Source organism: Penicillium angulare, assembly GCF_028827245.1.
Source record: "Penicillium angulare strain IBT 27051 chromosome Unknown utg000003l_segment0_segment0, whole genome shotgun sequence".
In the NCBI taxonomy this organism is placed as follows: Eukaryota; Fungi; Ascomycota; class Eurotiomycetes; order Eurotiales; family Aspergillaceae; genus Penicillium; species Penicillium angulare.
Window position 1 is genome coordinate 2733731 of NW_026623162.1, and position 15191 is coordinate 2748921.

Here is a 15191-nt window from a genome sequence, read left to right on the forward strand (position 1 = left end):
CGTGACTTCTTTTATCCCCTCGGACCTGATATATGCGCAAATGCATGGGCCCGTGGCTGCTTGGGTCGATGGATGCATCAATAGCATTATAAAAGGCGTAGAAGGGAATAAAAGGATAGAAAGGTGGGACATGGGTGGAAATGGTAAAGGGGATGAACCTTGATGTGTACAGTTTTTGGGGAATAACCTGGACTGACAAACGCGTGGATTGGGTATTTCCGTTGGCTTCAGAAAATCAGAACGCATAATGGCAGGCAGCAGAAGAGAAAAAGAGTGAAAAACCATCAAGCGTTGTTTCACCACATGTCATCGTCATCGTCGTCATCCAGTTGGACGTCGTCACCAAAGGACGAATGTCCATACTGGTAATGCCCCGAGTCGTAAGCATGGCCATTCTCGTAGCCATGCTTATCATGTCCGTGAGCCTGGTAGCGATCGCGTGGATCATCGTCGTAGTCATACATGGATCCGTCATCATATCCACTGTCCCCGTAGTGTTGTTGCTCTTGTGCCTGTTCATGAAAATTCACCCGTCAGTTACTTGTTCCGACTCTTGGAAGATCGGTTCTCTGCTTACTTCTTGGTATCGCTGATATTGTAAGTACTCATCTGGCTGCTGCTGCTGCTGCTGCTGCTGTTGTTGTTCTCGTTCTCGAGACCTAGATAATCTTTGAGATCCCGAGGAAGCCACCATCATCTGCGGGTGCATCTGTTGCACCTTTTCTAGATATGAGTACATGAAGTTACTCAGCAACACCTGAGAGTAGAGAGCGCGCCGGGGATTTGCCAGCTTGATATGAGCCATCCGATAAATTGCACGTTCTTCCAAAATAGAGAAACGAGTCCATGGGTAGTCGACATCAGCCCGTAGCTCCCGTACTGGAGGATCAGGAGATAAGTTTCGGGAGGAGTTCTTCCTGTGATGACCATCTCCACTATGCTTCTTTCTACCACCACCGAATATTGAGGAGAAAATGCCATCCTTCTCTTTCTTATCTCCGGAAGCTCTTCGAGCTCCATCTTTCCGCCGCTCCTCCTCCAGTTTCGGGTCAAGGCGATCTAAAATAAGGCTTTCTCGGCCCTTGGGAGTAGTGTCCAATGATGACTGAGCGGATACTTCAGAACGAGTAGTGGTACTGTGAGCCTTTTCTGCACTTTTCGTTTTCGCTCTTCTTGAGTCGCTTTCTTTATCCTTCTTTTTGTCCTTCTCTTCACTACCCAAAAGCCAATGCCAACTTGACTTGCGGCTGCCCTCATCTTTCTTTGACTTTTTGCTCTCTGCCTTTCGTTCGTCGGGTTTTCGCTCTTCGGGAATTGTTGGGATGAACGACAGACTATCTGTACGAGTGCTATTTCCTGGTATCATCTGAGGGTTGTTCGCAAAGTCATTGAGTGTCGGAGTTGTTTCTCTGCCCTGGCGATTGGGACTCATCAAAGATCGTTTGTTTGGTGTCGTATCCGCATATTGACCCGTCTTGGATGAGTGTGCAGAAGGCGTATCGCGTTCAATAGAACGACTGGATTGTGAAGTTGGGCTCGGCGATGCGCGATTTGAATCGTCGGCTTGCGATTCGACAATAGAAGGGACATTTTGCTCAGCGGGTGGTACGTGCTTAGATCGACCATTGGAGCTGATTCGTGATTGCCATTGCCGTGCGTATGTGGCGGCATTTGCCTGTGCCTCGGCGTCGAGCTGATTGGTTGCGCTTTCCTGTTGCACAGGAGTTGACATAGCATCACTTTCGGCCTCCGGCCTGTCAATAATTGTATCGAATGTTGAACTGGTTGCAGAGCCAGGTGTATAAGTGCCCCTGGACGAAGTAGACCCTGACCGTGCTGTGCGAGTTGCTGGGCCAGCATCTGATGAAACCCGGGTTAACCCCAGGATTGGGGCAGCATCCGGTGGGGAAACAATGGATGGAGGTGAATCGGCAGATTCCGAGAGACCTCTACCTATTCGTTTGGAATAGGGAGCCTTCTCGCCCTTTTTCAAGCTTCCCTTTCTATATTGCGTCCGTGTCGACCGTCGTAGGCTATGACCTGGGGGTGCTGGCGGTAAAATAGGCTTATCCTCGCTTGCAGAAATGCTTGCATTTTGCATGTCTTGAATCAAGTCATCTTTATTCGACGGAGAATCATCCACCAAAGTTTCCAGCTGTTGTAGATTCGGACTCAGCATGCCATCTCGCTTGCTTGCCTGTGAGCGCTGGCGTTCCAATCGTTCCGCTCCATCTGTATATCCTGCAGAATTATCGATTTGTTTTGACAACATAGACCGTTTCCGACGAAGACTACTCTGTGATCCTTGACGTTCAGGTCCCAGAGAAGAAAAGTCGCCTGATTTCCGCTTAATCAAGTCGGTCTTGCTATCAAGAAACGACTTGAATTCTTTGGGTGCCAACTCTGGGTGTAAACTCGCGGGCACCCAAAATAACCGAGACGCATCATTCTCATCGGCGGTCGGGGAGGGTGGGAGAGACGGAATAGCGAGGTTATTTCCAAATGATGGAAGGTCGGGATCGCCGGCAGCTGCTACATCCATTGACATGCGCCGAATGGCAGCAAGATTATTCAGTTCTTGAACAACCGCAGCGGGGTCCGATTCGTAGTCAATATCATTGAGAGGGAACGAAGAGGTCGCGGTTTCCGACGGCGATCGAGTCAGATCGGGAGACCTGGAGTCACTCTCCCGGTCAAAGGATCGGTGGGTGGCCAGTGGTGGGCGAAGGTGCCCATTTGTTGGTTTGGACTGGTCTTCGATCGGCGAATTTCGCTTCGATGTGTGTGGGGAGTCGGGGATCGCGGCGCCTCGCGGAATAGTGGTGATGGACTCCGCATGCGGAGATGCTATATAGCTCAGACGCCTTGCATCATTGCGGTCGTAGTCATCGTCGTACATATGCCCGATGGCCTCTGTCACATGGTGGCTAGGGTCGCTAATCGACAGATGGGGACCATGCCCTCTCCGCGTCGCGTGTCCTCCACCAGCCTCAGGGGCAGTCGTGGAAGCCTAGGAAAGGTGAAAAGATGGTCAGCATTGAATGGCAATGGCGAATCAATCCAGGCCAGGGTCCCTAATCAATGGGGTATCATTTCGGCGCATGGGGGTTTGGTGATAGGCATTGGAGGGGTCCCCGGTGGATGTCGAGAGAGGGGTGAGCAAGCAGACAATCACGACGCCTTTTTTCTTCCCCCAAGCTCTTTGTGTGGGAAAGCAGTAAAGTCGGAAGGGAATAGACAAAGGAAAAAGTAGTTAAAATACATACCTGCATGGGAACCAACTACACAGGAACCAAAATAGCCCACAGTTGACCCTGAAGATGGGGCTCTCTCAGGGAGAGGAGGGGACAGAAGGGTCAATGTACCACGAGAAGGAGAAGGTTCATCGAAGCGGGGGAAACGGAACGGAAAGAAATGGCCCTAGACCAACCGTCATTTGAAGGAAAGAGGGTAGATCAGAGGGATCAAAGAAGCAAAGAATGGGAAGAAATGGGGAATGTTGGGGATTGATGATAATTTAGCGGGCGGAGTTAGTGTTCGGTCGCCAGCACCTGACATCTTTAAATTGGCCTCTTTACTCTATCTCTCTCTCTCTCTCTCTCCTCTCTCTTCTCTCTTCTCTCTTCTCTACTATTCCCTCTCTGGGATTGTTCCTCTGCTAATAATCTCCAGTTTTCTCTTTAAACTCTACGGGCTAAAATCCCTAAATCGTCCATTCTTTTTTCTCCATTTGACCTGGGGTCTCCACTTTTTGGCAACAAGGCACAGAAACGGCCCATAGAGCCTGGCCCAAGGACGATCATCAGGCTCTGTTTGGGAGGTGAAAACCAGACAATGGAGTCGATCCACGCTATCCATGAACACCATCCACCTTTGAGACGAATACAGCAACCCTGGAACCACCCCATACGCACTCATCCACTTTACTGACGTAACATGCATGCATATCGATGCATATCGATACATATGAATACATACATACACTACCCAGCTGGAATTTAGTGAGAAATTTATCAACTCAACCCCCCCCCCCCCCCCCAAGGTTCCAAGGCTCAACTGCTGGATTTACGTACTGCAGACTACGCATGACCTGCAGTCCAATCTAGTCACGATCGACGGGTGACCCGATCTCAACACCAGTTCTATACTAGTCCTCGTGGTGGGTTGACTTTGGTCTGTAGTTCATGATTCACCTATTGGTTTGAATTTCAACTTCGCCGGACGTGACAACCTTGAAAGTACTACATGTCATTCCCTGGAACTATAGAATAATAATACACCCACATATAGGCAATAATTGATCATGTGTTCTCTTTAATTTATTTATTTAATTTTTTTCCAACTCAACTGATTCCAGGATGACTAGCTTGCGGCTCTGGAAGTTAAGTCGCCTCACTATGTTATTCTTTATCTATACAATTCTATATAATGCGAAAGCCATTCATTCCACTCTTAGTTCAAACCCCAAGACCTTTAAGAGTTATGCTTTGGTCTGACTTTCTGTTTCTCTTTCCCTTTTTGTCCTTTCATTGTTTCAGAACAACACATTCTCCAGTGGCACAGAACCCCACCCACAACAATATATCTCCTGCCAATTCGCGGACAACTAACAAAGCAAGGGTCTAGGGCTCAGGGGCCGCTCTTAGTCTTGCCTTGCCCCTTCCAATCATGAGATAATAATACAGTAGGTAACAAGAAAAGTCGGGTTACTCTACATACGGGCGTCGGACTAGGAAAAATGGTAGAACTATGTAGCTGCAGGTCGTGCAAACATTCGCGTAAGCCTGTTCACTCAAGTGTGTACTCCCAAATAAAGGTCTAAAGATGATCATACTAAGCAGGTCATGGGTCTATTTGAATCAAAACTAAACCAAGATTTGAAAAGATTATCCGTACGAAATGATGACAGATAGATAAGTAGAAGAGTAGATGGAATAAGGCCTCTAGGAACATGCAGACTGAGTAAGGGGAATCCACTACGTAAAACACAAATAACGTAATTCCACCGCGCCGTAGACCAGGTACATACATGCTATGTCCTCAGAGCTGAAAACCGAACAGGAGAATGACAAATTCTTGAACTGGGATTTAAGAGTGCAAAACAGAAGGCAAGATGTGCTAAAAAATGGGTGGAGATATGAAACAAAAGAAAAAGCAACGAATCCAGACACGCCCAAATGTATATTCGTCAATCCTCATCGACCACATGATGTGCCTTTGCATGTCCACAAATCATAATGAGGATGCTGCACTAACATAGCTGAACGCATGAGAAATCTAGGCGCCGACATAGTTACTGCAATCATAATTAGCTTGGTAAGATCGTAAATGGTGAGGATGAGTGTGGTGATTGATGGTGAGGCTTACCTTGGGAAGATGCCGACACGATCGCCGATCCGCCCCGTCCACCAATCCTCTGCCTTCTCTGTTCGCTTGATAATGGTGATGACTTCGCCCTTTTTGAACCCCAGATCACCTTCTTGGTCTGCATCAAATGTGAAAAGCGCAACCGCCTGGTCCTGCCGAAGTCCTGCGCCTCCACCCGTCCGTTGCCCGAAGACCGGTTTGGGGGCGCTAGGTCGGGTCGGTCGACGGTCTGAGTAGGAATATTCGTCTTCATACGTATTGCTTCGGCTACGTCCATATCCATTCTCATAATCGGGAGGAGGAGCAGCAGTACGTGTCGTTGCCGAGCGACCCAGCCCTCCTGCCGGGCGATCATAAACATCATCTGCCCAGGTATTTGCCCGGCGCGGCTTGTCGCGATATTCGTAATCATCTTGTTGGGTATTCGACCGCTCCCGTTGTACGCCTTGGCCATAGGCTTCACCTCTCCGACCTTCCCAAACTACATCGTCATGGCTTTCATCGTAGACCGGCACATCATTGTACATTGCGTCCCCGGAGGCGCGGGCATTTCCTTGGAAGATGCGCGAATTGAGCACGCGCATCAATGCATCAGTAGATGGCGGAGCGCGCACAGTACCAGTGAGAAGTTGGTTAGCCGAAACACGGCTTTGGTACATCTTCTGATTGGCATCCTTGCGCTCGACCAGCATACTACCCTCTAAACTGACTCCGGCGAATAGACCCTTAGTCTTGGAGTAGGAGAAGATGGCAGCAACACCCTTTGTACTAGCCGCACCGGCAGCTTCTGCATTTCGACCGACGGGTCCTGCGGCGAGCGAGACGTTACCACCCAGCGTGAGTGTACCGAATTGGGAGAATGTGCGAACAGCCGAGGCATCGTTGAGGATGAAAACAAAGTCAGTCAGTTCGAAACCAATCTGGCCACCGACACCTGCGCCAGCGGTCGCGATGGCAGATGGAGCGGACCAAGTGCCATCAGCAAGACGAGCAACAACGATACCCGAACCGAATCGACCAGAACCAATGAAACCAGCTTTCAAGACCGTGAGAATCGCTAACCCCTGTTTTGGCATCATATGTTAGCGTGTCCACCCCCTCAACCCCGCTATAACGATTTTTCTTTTTTTTTTCTTTTTCTTCTCTTCCTCACCTTAGCGCCAGCCAGAATCTCTGGAGGGATAACCTTGTCTGGACCGAAAGCCTGCTTAGGGTCGACGAAGGATGTTAAGATTTTCGCTACCTTCTTGCATTCACCTAATCAGAAGATGATTGTCAGCCGGAGATGCCGAGAGCAATTGCGGGGAAGTGGGCAGGGCAAATTGAGAAAGACTTACTGGCCAAAGACGACGGCAGAGGGTTATGGATCCCGAGAGGCATCCTGAAGGCAGTCGTCGGCGGAAAATGAAGGAAGACTGAAAGGGGAGGAAACTGAAAGAGGCAGGATGGTTGATCGGAGACTCGAAAGGTCGGGCAGGTTAGTCAGGGCGATGGGGCTAGGAGGTGGACCCAATGACGGCGGACGCGGGACAACAGCGGTTCGTAAACAATAGGGCGGATGAAGTACCGATGGTTGTAGATTCCAAGGGTTCACTTCAATAATCAAAAAATATTCTTAGATATATTTGAATATGAGTGATAATTTGTTTGCAGGTTCTTTTTGTCTCCAATCATATCCTAAAACACCTACACCTCTACTAATTGCAGACAATCCAGCTCTTCTTATGAATTATACCCCCACAACTCCAAACGTTCATTAGTGGCGCAGCAGTCATGGGGCACAGCCTCGCTTCCAGCAGTAGCCGCATTCAAGCCATGGTAACAAAACCTTGGACTACCTATTTGCTCATTACAACTTACTGAAGTAGGGCTGCGCATGATACTATCGCTGGACGATATTGTCGTAGCTTTTGAGTTTTTACGATGCGATATCGTCTATTGCATCGCCAGGCCTCTGGCTTGGCGATAATATTGTGATAATATTGTATCGTACCGCCGGCAATTTTGAAGACGATATGGCCCTAGAGAACGAGATCGCAGCTCTATACCGAAGCCAATTGTAAGTATAGTCTGACATGATTAAAAACAGGATGTGAATGTTGCAGATTCCAAGCGCTCACCTCAATAATCAAAATATGTATAAATAATTTGAAGTCGAATGTGAATTCTTTATTTACAGATTTCCTTTGTTTGAAATTTTTCTTTGTCTCCGAACAATTCCGAGTCCTAAATGATTACTAGTACTGAGAGTCCAGCTCTTATTGACAATTTCTGTGGAAGCAAACCTTCTCACAACTCAAAAGCAAATACTCATCACCAGAAATCCAAAATAACATGACTTCGCGAGTTGAAACTTTTCCCTCCTGGGGCGATGAGATTGATGCATCTGAGCTTATCAATGGAGAAGGAGGACAGCTCCTCCAAACGTATACCAAAATGAAGCCTGAGAACATAGAATCGCATGTGAAGTACATTGTCAGTTTCAAATCAAATACACCACCCTTTTCAACCCTATTGGTATTTGACTGACAAGCCCTATCTATATAGGCGAGAAAGGGCTGGAATGTGCTTAGATACCCTTGCTTCCAGCAGTTTTTATTCCTACACCTCGATCTATCCCGCTCGCCTCTCTATCAGGAAGTGACCAAGCAAGCCCGGTCAGGCAGTTTGCTGTTAGATATCGGATGTGGTCTCGGACAAGACCTACGGCGACTCGTTCAAGACGGAGCACCAGGCGAGAACTTGATTGGTCTGGAGATACAACAAGCGTATATCGACCTTGGCTATGAGTTCTTCCAAGACAATTCCACGCTAGAATGCAAGTTCCTTGTCCAAGACTTTTTCAAGGACACTCCAGAACTCACTGCTTTGGCAAAGAAGATCAGCATCATGAACTCTGGATATTTTATGCATATGTTCGACTGGAAGAAGCAGTTGGACGTAGCAAAGCGTATGATCGATCTGATGGCTCCCGGCAAGGGTTCAATTATCACTGGAGTCAATTTTGGTAGCACTCGTTCCGCAGGACCATTCAGCGATGTACCACCGGGTTTTGATACGATTTTTCTTCATAATAAGCGGTCGCTCTCTGGGATATGGAGTGAAGCTGCAAAGGCAACGGATACTGAGTGGAAGTTTGACTGTGTGTTAGAGGATGATGAGAACTTTAAGAACATGGCTTCCGGGGGTTGTCGGTTGAGATGGACCGTGGAGATGCAGTAATAGTGCCTTAGTTTCGAGGTTCGAATATCGTAACTATATACTATAAGCTCTACATAGATTGAAAGATAAATAGAAAGATAAATAGAGAAATGTCTTCTATAAATACCTTGAATCAAACTAGTAAGCTCACTTATAGATAAAGAAAGGTTATATCTTGAAGATATACCTTAAGACAGTAGATTGCAAGCTCAACTTCCAAGGTTCAAGGTGATATCCGGGGACTGCCTTTACAGATACAGTAGTGGGAGGTTCGATCTCCCAGAAAATGTTACGCGAAGTCACGGGATTCAGAAACTTGCGAATATACGTTTTATATAAAAAAAAGCTTGACAGAATAATTATATCATCCATGGATATACTTATGATACTCTCTTACTATGTATGCCTCCATACAGATAGTCCTATGCTGTGCACCATGATACCTTTATAGGTGTGGATTTTCTTGTCGTTTGCCCGAGTGCGGCTATCTTGTACTGCCACCAGGCATTCCCCTCTTCAATGTTTAATAGGTAAGTAATGTTTGAAATTGGCTTATAATGTCACTGCTTGTTGAAATGAAAACGAGCATGGCCGCTCTGGCCTTCCGTAATCGGGGATTCGGGGATGATATAAAGCGGTGGGGCCACTCGAGTGGTTACTGCCGCTATCCCAGTGCAACTCCGCTATTATCTCTAAACAACCTTGGAACCCCGGATTAGCGTTGGTTGTCTGAGAACATGCCTAGAGTGTAGGCAGCTCTATCGCCACAATAATGGCCACAGGTATATTCATCCTATCTAAGGCGAATGGACGCGTTTATAACGAATTGAACCTAGTTCGGATCTCCGTCTGCGGCGACGAAGGCACAGGTAAGTCGAGCCTGATTACCTCGCTGGTCAAGGGGGTCTTCGTCACAAATAAGATTCAGCCTGTGCTTCCTCAAATTACCATCCCTCCCACGCTCGGAACCCCTGATAATGTCACCACTACCACGGTTATCGATACCTCGGCCCTGCCACAGGAGCGAAACAACCTGGCGCGCGAAATTCGAAAGTCGAACGTTATATTATTAGTATACTCCGACCACTACAGCTATGAAAGAGTCGCGTTGTTCTGGTTGCCATATTTTCGATCGCTGGGAGTCAATGTACCTGTTGTCCTGTGTGCCAACAAATCAGACCTTGCAGCGACTCATACCGAAGCACAAGTTATCGAGGAGGAAATGCTGCCTTTGATGTCAGAATTCAAGGAGATTGACTCTTGTATTCGAACCAGTGCTCGGGAACATCGAAATGTCAACGAGGCTTTTTTCGTATGCCAAAAAGCGGTTACACACCCCATTGCACCACTTTTCGATTCCAAGGAGGCAGCTCTAAAGCCAGCCGCTGTCTCGGCTTTGCAGCGCATCTTTTATCTCAGTGACCAAGATCGAGATGGATATTTATCAGATAAAGAGATCACGGACTTTCAGACTCGATGCTTTGGAAAGCCCTTAAGTGAAGAGGATTTGGCCCACATCAAGGAAACAATACAGAAAGGCTACCCGGAGTCTGTGACGGAATCAGGCATTGACTGTACGGGTTTCATTCATCTAAACAGACTATATGCAGAGAAGGGCCGTCATGAGACAGTCTGGATTATACTGCGGGCATTCCAATACACCGATAATCTCTCACTGCAGGAGAGCTTTTTACACCCCCGCTTCGAGGTGCCACCATTCGCTTCTGCCGAGCTATCACCTGAAGGATACCGTTTCTTTGTGAACCTCTTCCTTCTATCTGATAAGGACAATGATGGAGGTTTGAACAACGCCGAATTGACATCCTTGTTTGCGCCAACACCTGGCCTCCCAGCATCCTGGGCTGATGGCTCATTCCCCTCTTCAACAGTCCGCAATGAGGCCGGGCATGTGACTCTTCAGGGATGGCTAGCTCAATGGAGTATGACAACTTTCATGTCTCCCAAGACTACGTTGGAATACTTGGCATATTTGGGGTTCGAATCTTCAGATCGCAACAATTCTTCAATCACAGCCGCATTAAAGTTAACAAGACCACGAAAGCGGCGCCGACGCCCTGGTCGTGTCGGGCGCAATGTGGTTCAATGCAATGTCCTTGGTGCTCCTGGGTCCGGCAAATCTGCCCTACTGGATGCTCTGCTTTCGCGCGGATTCAGCACGACCTATCACCCTACTATACAGCCTCGCACTGCCGTTAATACAGTCGAGCTACCCGGTGGTAAACAATGTTACCTCATCATGGACGAGTTGGGTGAGCTGGAGCCGGCCCTCCTCGAGAACCAGGTGAAGCTGCTCGATCAGTGTGATGTGGTCGCGTATACATATGATTCTTCCGACCCAGACTCCTTTGCGTACATCCCTGCACTTCGAGCGAAGTACCCGCACCTGGAGGAACTACCTAGTGTGTTCATCGCCTTGAAAGCTGACCTGGACCGCACCACTCAACGGGCCGAGCACCAACCTCACGAATACACAGCCATGTTAAATATGCCCAGTCCCCCATTGCATGTTAGCGTTACCTGGAACTCCATTCAGGAAGTTTTTGTACACATCGCTGAAGCTGCGATGGAGCCAAGCACCGCATTTCCTCGTAGCGAAGAGGATGTTGAAGGCAAATGGATGTCGTGGGGTATTGCGCTCGGGGCGGTGGTCTGTGCCGGAGCCGCGGCCGTAATGATTTGGCGTCGAGTCAGTGGCAGTGGCAGTGGAAATTAAACCTCTTGAAGGTTGTAGCTAGGAACATTTGTACTATAATACCCTTATATTTCTTTTTTTTTTCCCAAATGTCATCTTGATTAATCAAGTTATTAATTTTCCAGTTCCCCGTTCCAGATTTAAAGTTGTGACGGTTCCTACAGAGTGCGTCTTCTTTTTGTTCTTTGATCCTTCGGCTCGACCGGGGACATTAAGCCCGATAGCCCCGCCAGGCACGAGACTTCTCCGCTCGCCTGTTACCCCGGACCAAAGTGAACTCTCGCGCTGACGTTGCCGGTCTTTTCCCTCTTGCTCCTCAGAATTCCATCACAGCCTCCCCAACTTCGCCTAGAGAGATATATTACTGCATCTTTTTGTACAGTTCTGGTGCTACTTCATTACCCCCTTTGGCTCTTTGTACATCACTGGGAATTAGCCTGCTCAGATTTTGGCTGCGCATGACCTGTTGGAGGTAAACCTGTACCATCTTGCTCTAGATATCTCCGGCTCCGAGAAATCAAAAGTTAATCGGGTTACTTCTCTCGTGTCTGTGGTGAAATTGAAGTGACAACTGGAGACTATCATCGAATCACAATCAATCCCCTTGTGAACACGGTCAAGCTGCAGGTTGTCCTGGGTTGCACAGGTTGAATTGGACAGAATTGGAACTGCAATATAACAATTCAATCGTCATGTTGTAAGACAGTCCCCTTTTATACCCCCCTGTTTTCTTGGTTTCCTTTTCCCGTCCTTTCCTGGTGTTGCATGACTATATCGCCAGCGAGGCTATCAGCTCAGTGCTATCTCACCTATCTTCAAACGTCATACCACTCGACTTTCACCCGAACGTTATCGGCACTGATACGCTAAGCACGTCATTGGGCATAGTCGATATCGACACTTTGATTTGAATGAAGAAAGCTGAGATCAGAATGTCTCATTTTCCAATCAACTAACTCACTTGGCAGTGTTTTACCACCACCCCCTCCCCGCTATACTATCCCTGTCGCATATGCGGCGGGGGCAGCAAATGGTATGGCGGTCCCAGTGGTCGAAACGAATAACACAATCAGCCACCCGGAAGGTGGCTGTCCACTTCAGGTTGGAGAAGGTACGTAAGAGAAATTTAAAAAAGAAAAAAATTATGAGCGCGAGCTCAGGTGGGGGATCTTCGATCAAGATATCCCTTACCTATTCACATGGCCCGCGTTGCTGATCATCGATGATCGCCTTAGGAACTTACACCCTCAAAGACGACCTCCTCCTCGCAACACCACCTCCCCACCCTTCAGAGGCCCCGATAGTAAACCCGAACCCTCTTGCGACCGTTCCAAACCCTCCGACCTCTGGCGTGAAGCTGTCGCTGGTCTCCCTCGATCCGCGCAAGAAACCACCACAATTTCTGAAGGGACCTGTGCTCGCTCCTCAATTTGGCGATGGAAATCCCGCACTTGCACCACCTGCAGCACCACCTGCAAAGGATGCTCTCAAGAGACGCAAGCCGAAGAACAATATCATCAAGAGTAGTTCCTCATTTGTTTCGCGAGTAATCACCCACGAAACATCGGCCAAGCGTCTGAGCGATCGTGATCCCAATGGAGTTTTCGCATTCGCCAATATCAATCGTGCATTCCAATGGCTCGATATTACCTCCGCGTCCAAAGAAGATCATCTAACGAAAGTCTTGTTCACCAAGTCGCATATGCTATGCCATGATATCAACGAATTGACGAAGACCGCTTCTCATTTGGATATTGTGATGGGTTCCTCGGCTGGAGATATCATCTGGTATGAACCTATGTCTCAAAAGTACGCTCGCATCAACAAGAACGGTGTCATCAACAATTCTCCCGTGACACATATCAAGTGGCTTCCTGGATCCGAGAATCTCTTCATGGCCTCTCATGCCAATGGCGCGTTGGTTGTCTATGATAAGGAGAAAGAAGACGCTTTATTCACACCAGAGAACACTGGTATCTCTGAGGAGTCCAGCCAATTGCCTTTGGATATCTTGAAGTCAGTGAACTCGCGAAATCAGAAGGCCAATCCAGTGTCATCATGGAAACTGGCTGGCCAGAAAATTTCAAGCTTTTCTTTCTCGCCAGACCAGCGACATCTGGCAGTTGTTCTAGAGGATGGATGTCTGCGCCTTATGGACTATTTGAAAGAAGAGTATGTATACCAACAACCAAGATATTCCAAATTTCGAGACTAACATAACAACACAGGGTTCTGGATATCTTCCGCAGTTACTACGGTGGTTTAATCTGCGTATGCTGGTCGCCAGACGGTAAATACATTGTCACCGGTGGTCAAGACGACCTTGTGACAATCTGGTCATTCCCCGAGCGTAGAATTGTGGCCAGATGTCAAGGCCACAACTCTTGGGTCTCTTCGGTAGCTTTTGATCCCTGGCGCTGCGATCAGAAGACCTATAGATTCGGTAGCGTCGGTGATGATTGTAGACTTCTGCTTTGGGATTTCAGCGTTGGAATGCTCCATCGTCCGCGTGCGGTTCGTTTTCGTCTCATGTCGTTTTTAATTTGTCTTCATTCGTCTAATGTATCTTCACAGCATCATCAAAATTCCGCTCGCCACCGCAGCAGTCTCGTCCCGCCTCCCGCACCGTCCGTGCCTCGCCATCGTGCTGACAGTGGAGCAAATCGCATGCGATCTGATTCGGAAAAGACCGAGAACTTCTACGGCGATATCGAGCCGGTGGCTAGCCATCCTATTGAGCCTCGATCACGAACTGCGCTCTTGCCTCCTATCATGGTATCGTTGATCCTTGAATTCCAAACTCCACAGCAATGACCTAACAATGTTAATAGTCCAAGATTGTGGGCGAGGATCCAATCTGCTGGCTGGGTTTCCAGAATGATTCTATTATGACATCCTCTTTGGAAGGTATGGATTTTAAATTTGGGTATTTCTGTTTCTCGATCAATACGCTAACCTTTTCATCTCAGGCCATATTCGCACTTGGGAGAGACCTAGTGACAGCGTACTCAATAATGACCGCCGTCGTTAAGTGCCGGATAGTCACCCGAAGCTTTCAATGTGCACCGCCTGTCTGTTGACCTTTCACTCAGTAAATACTTTTTTAGCGCTCTGGAGTAGGATCTCTCTTAATAATTTTTCAGATACCCAATTTATCAAACTCAACAATCAGTTACAATTTCTAAAGCTTCAATTTTGTCGCTAGATAGCAACCTGAGTAATTGCAAAACCTGCCTGAGAATATCAAGCTACCTAAACTTGCTTCGCAGAATCAACGTGCTGGAAGCTGCTGCAATGATTCGCCCACCACCAAAGTGCCTTTATTATACCCCTGTTTATGCAAATATAGGGCTGCTCCTTATAAGCATATTCGAGCTACGACACACATTCATAGTAATAAACTCAGTATAGGGCGTTCACAGCATTATTGCAATCGCATTAAGGTAAAAACAACTCATAGATCATAAAACATCCAGACAAACATTAGATCCAATCGCATCAGTATCACTTTAAACTAGTTGTCGGAGTGCATCTTCCACTCATTATTAATCCGCACACAGTATAGCCCGAAATATAATTAACACCACGGGATGCTCTTTCGTATATTTTACTCAACAATGAGTCTGTGACTCCTTTCACAATAAGAACAGGAAATATACTTAGAGTGCCAGAGCAAAGAGACCGAGAAGTAAGCTACCGGCCTGGCTCGGGGGCATGATGTAACCAGCTGCATTTGTTGAAGTTGCCGATGCAGTTGAAGTAGAGGTCTCAGTCTTGATATGCTTTGTTTTCGTCGATGTGGCAGTCGAGCTCATGGTGGTGGTTGACACTAGGAAGATGATGAAGTTAGTATCTGGCAGTATCTGGCAGTATAGGTAGTGACGAGTGATGTAAATCCAAATAAAACTTG

General features: G+C 47.6%; 5 protein-coding genes across 5 annotated transcripts; 3 read left to right on the forward strand and 2 right to left on the reverse strand.

Annotated features, from left to right (window-relative positions):
* Positions 1-296: 296 nt before the first annotated feature.
* On the reverse strand, positions 297-3460 carry N7478_003169 (putative telomere silencing protein Zds1; the record flags this gene model as incomplete). Its single annotated transcript, XM_056919383.1, has 3 exons — positions 3267-3460; positions 578-3010; positions 297-512 (listed from the first exon to the last, which is right to left on the reverse strand). Exons 1-3 carry the CDS (start codon positions 3270-3272, stop codon positions 297-299), a joined length of 2655 nt encoding a protein of 884 aa, XP_056782541.1. The 5' UTR covers positions 3273-3460.
* A 1817-nt stretch (positions 3461-5277) lies between these two features.
* N7478_003170 (SYLF and SH3 domain-containing protein) lies at positions 5278-6747 on the reverse strand (the record flags this gene model as incomplete). The annotated part of the gene is made up of 4 exons (XM_056919384.1): positions 5278-5296; positions 5368-6431; positions 6521-6624; positions 6705-6747. The coding sequence occupies 4 exons, from the start codon at positions 6745-6747 to the stop codon at positions 5278-5280; spliced, it is 1230 nt and encodes a 409-aa protein (XP_056782542.1).
* A 954-nt stretch (positions 6748-7701) lies between these two features.
* N7478_003171 (class I SAM-dependent methyltransferase) lies at positions 7702-8589 on the forward strand (the record flags this gene model as incomplete). The annotated part of the gene is made up of 2 exons (XM_056919385.1): positions 7702-7842; positions 7915-8589. The coding sequence occupies 2 exons, from the start codon at positions 7702-7704 to the stop codon at positions 8587-8589; spliced, it is 816 nt and encodes a 271-aa protein (XP_056782543.1).
* Positions 8590-9340: 751 nt separating this feature from the next.
* gem1 (ERMES complex Ca(2+)-binding regulatory GTPase GEM1) lies at positions 9341-11302 on the forward strand (the record flags this gene model as incomplete). Its single annotated transcript, XM_056919386.1, has 1 exon — positions 9341-11302. One exon carries the CDS (start codon positions 9341-9343, stop codon positions 11300-11302), a length of 1962 nt encoding a protein of 653 aa, XP_056782544.1.
* Positions 11303-12250: 948 nt separating this feature from the next.
* On the forward strand, positions 12251-14312 carry N7478_003173 (WD40 repeat domain-containing protein; the record flags this gene model as incomplete). The annotated part of the gene is made up of 6 exons (XM_056919387.1): positions 12251-12392; positions 12517-13453; positions 13510-13795; positions 13856-14056; positions 14113-14188; positions 14251-14312. Coding segments are annotated over 6 exons (1704 nt in total), but the record flags the coding sequence as incomplete, so codon positions are not given.
* Between the last annotated feature and the right edge of the window lie 879 nt (positions 14313-15191).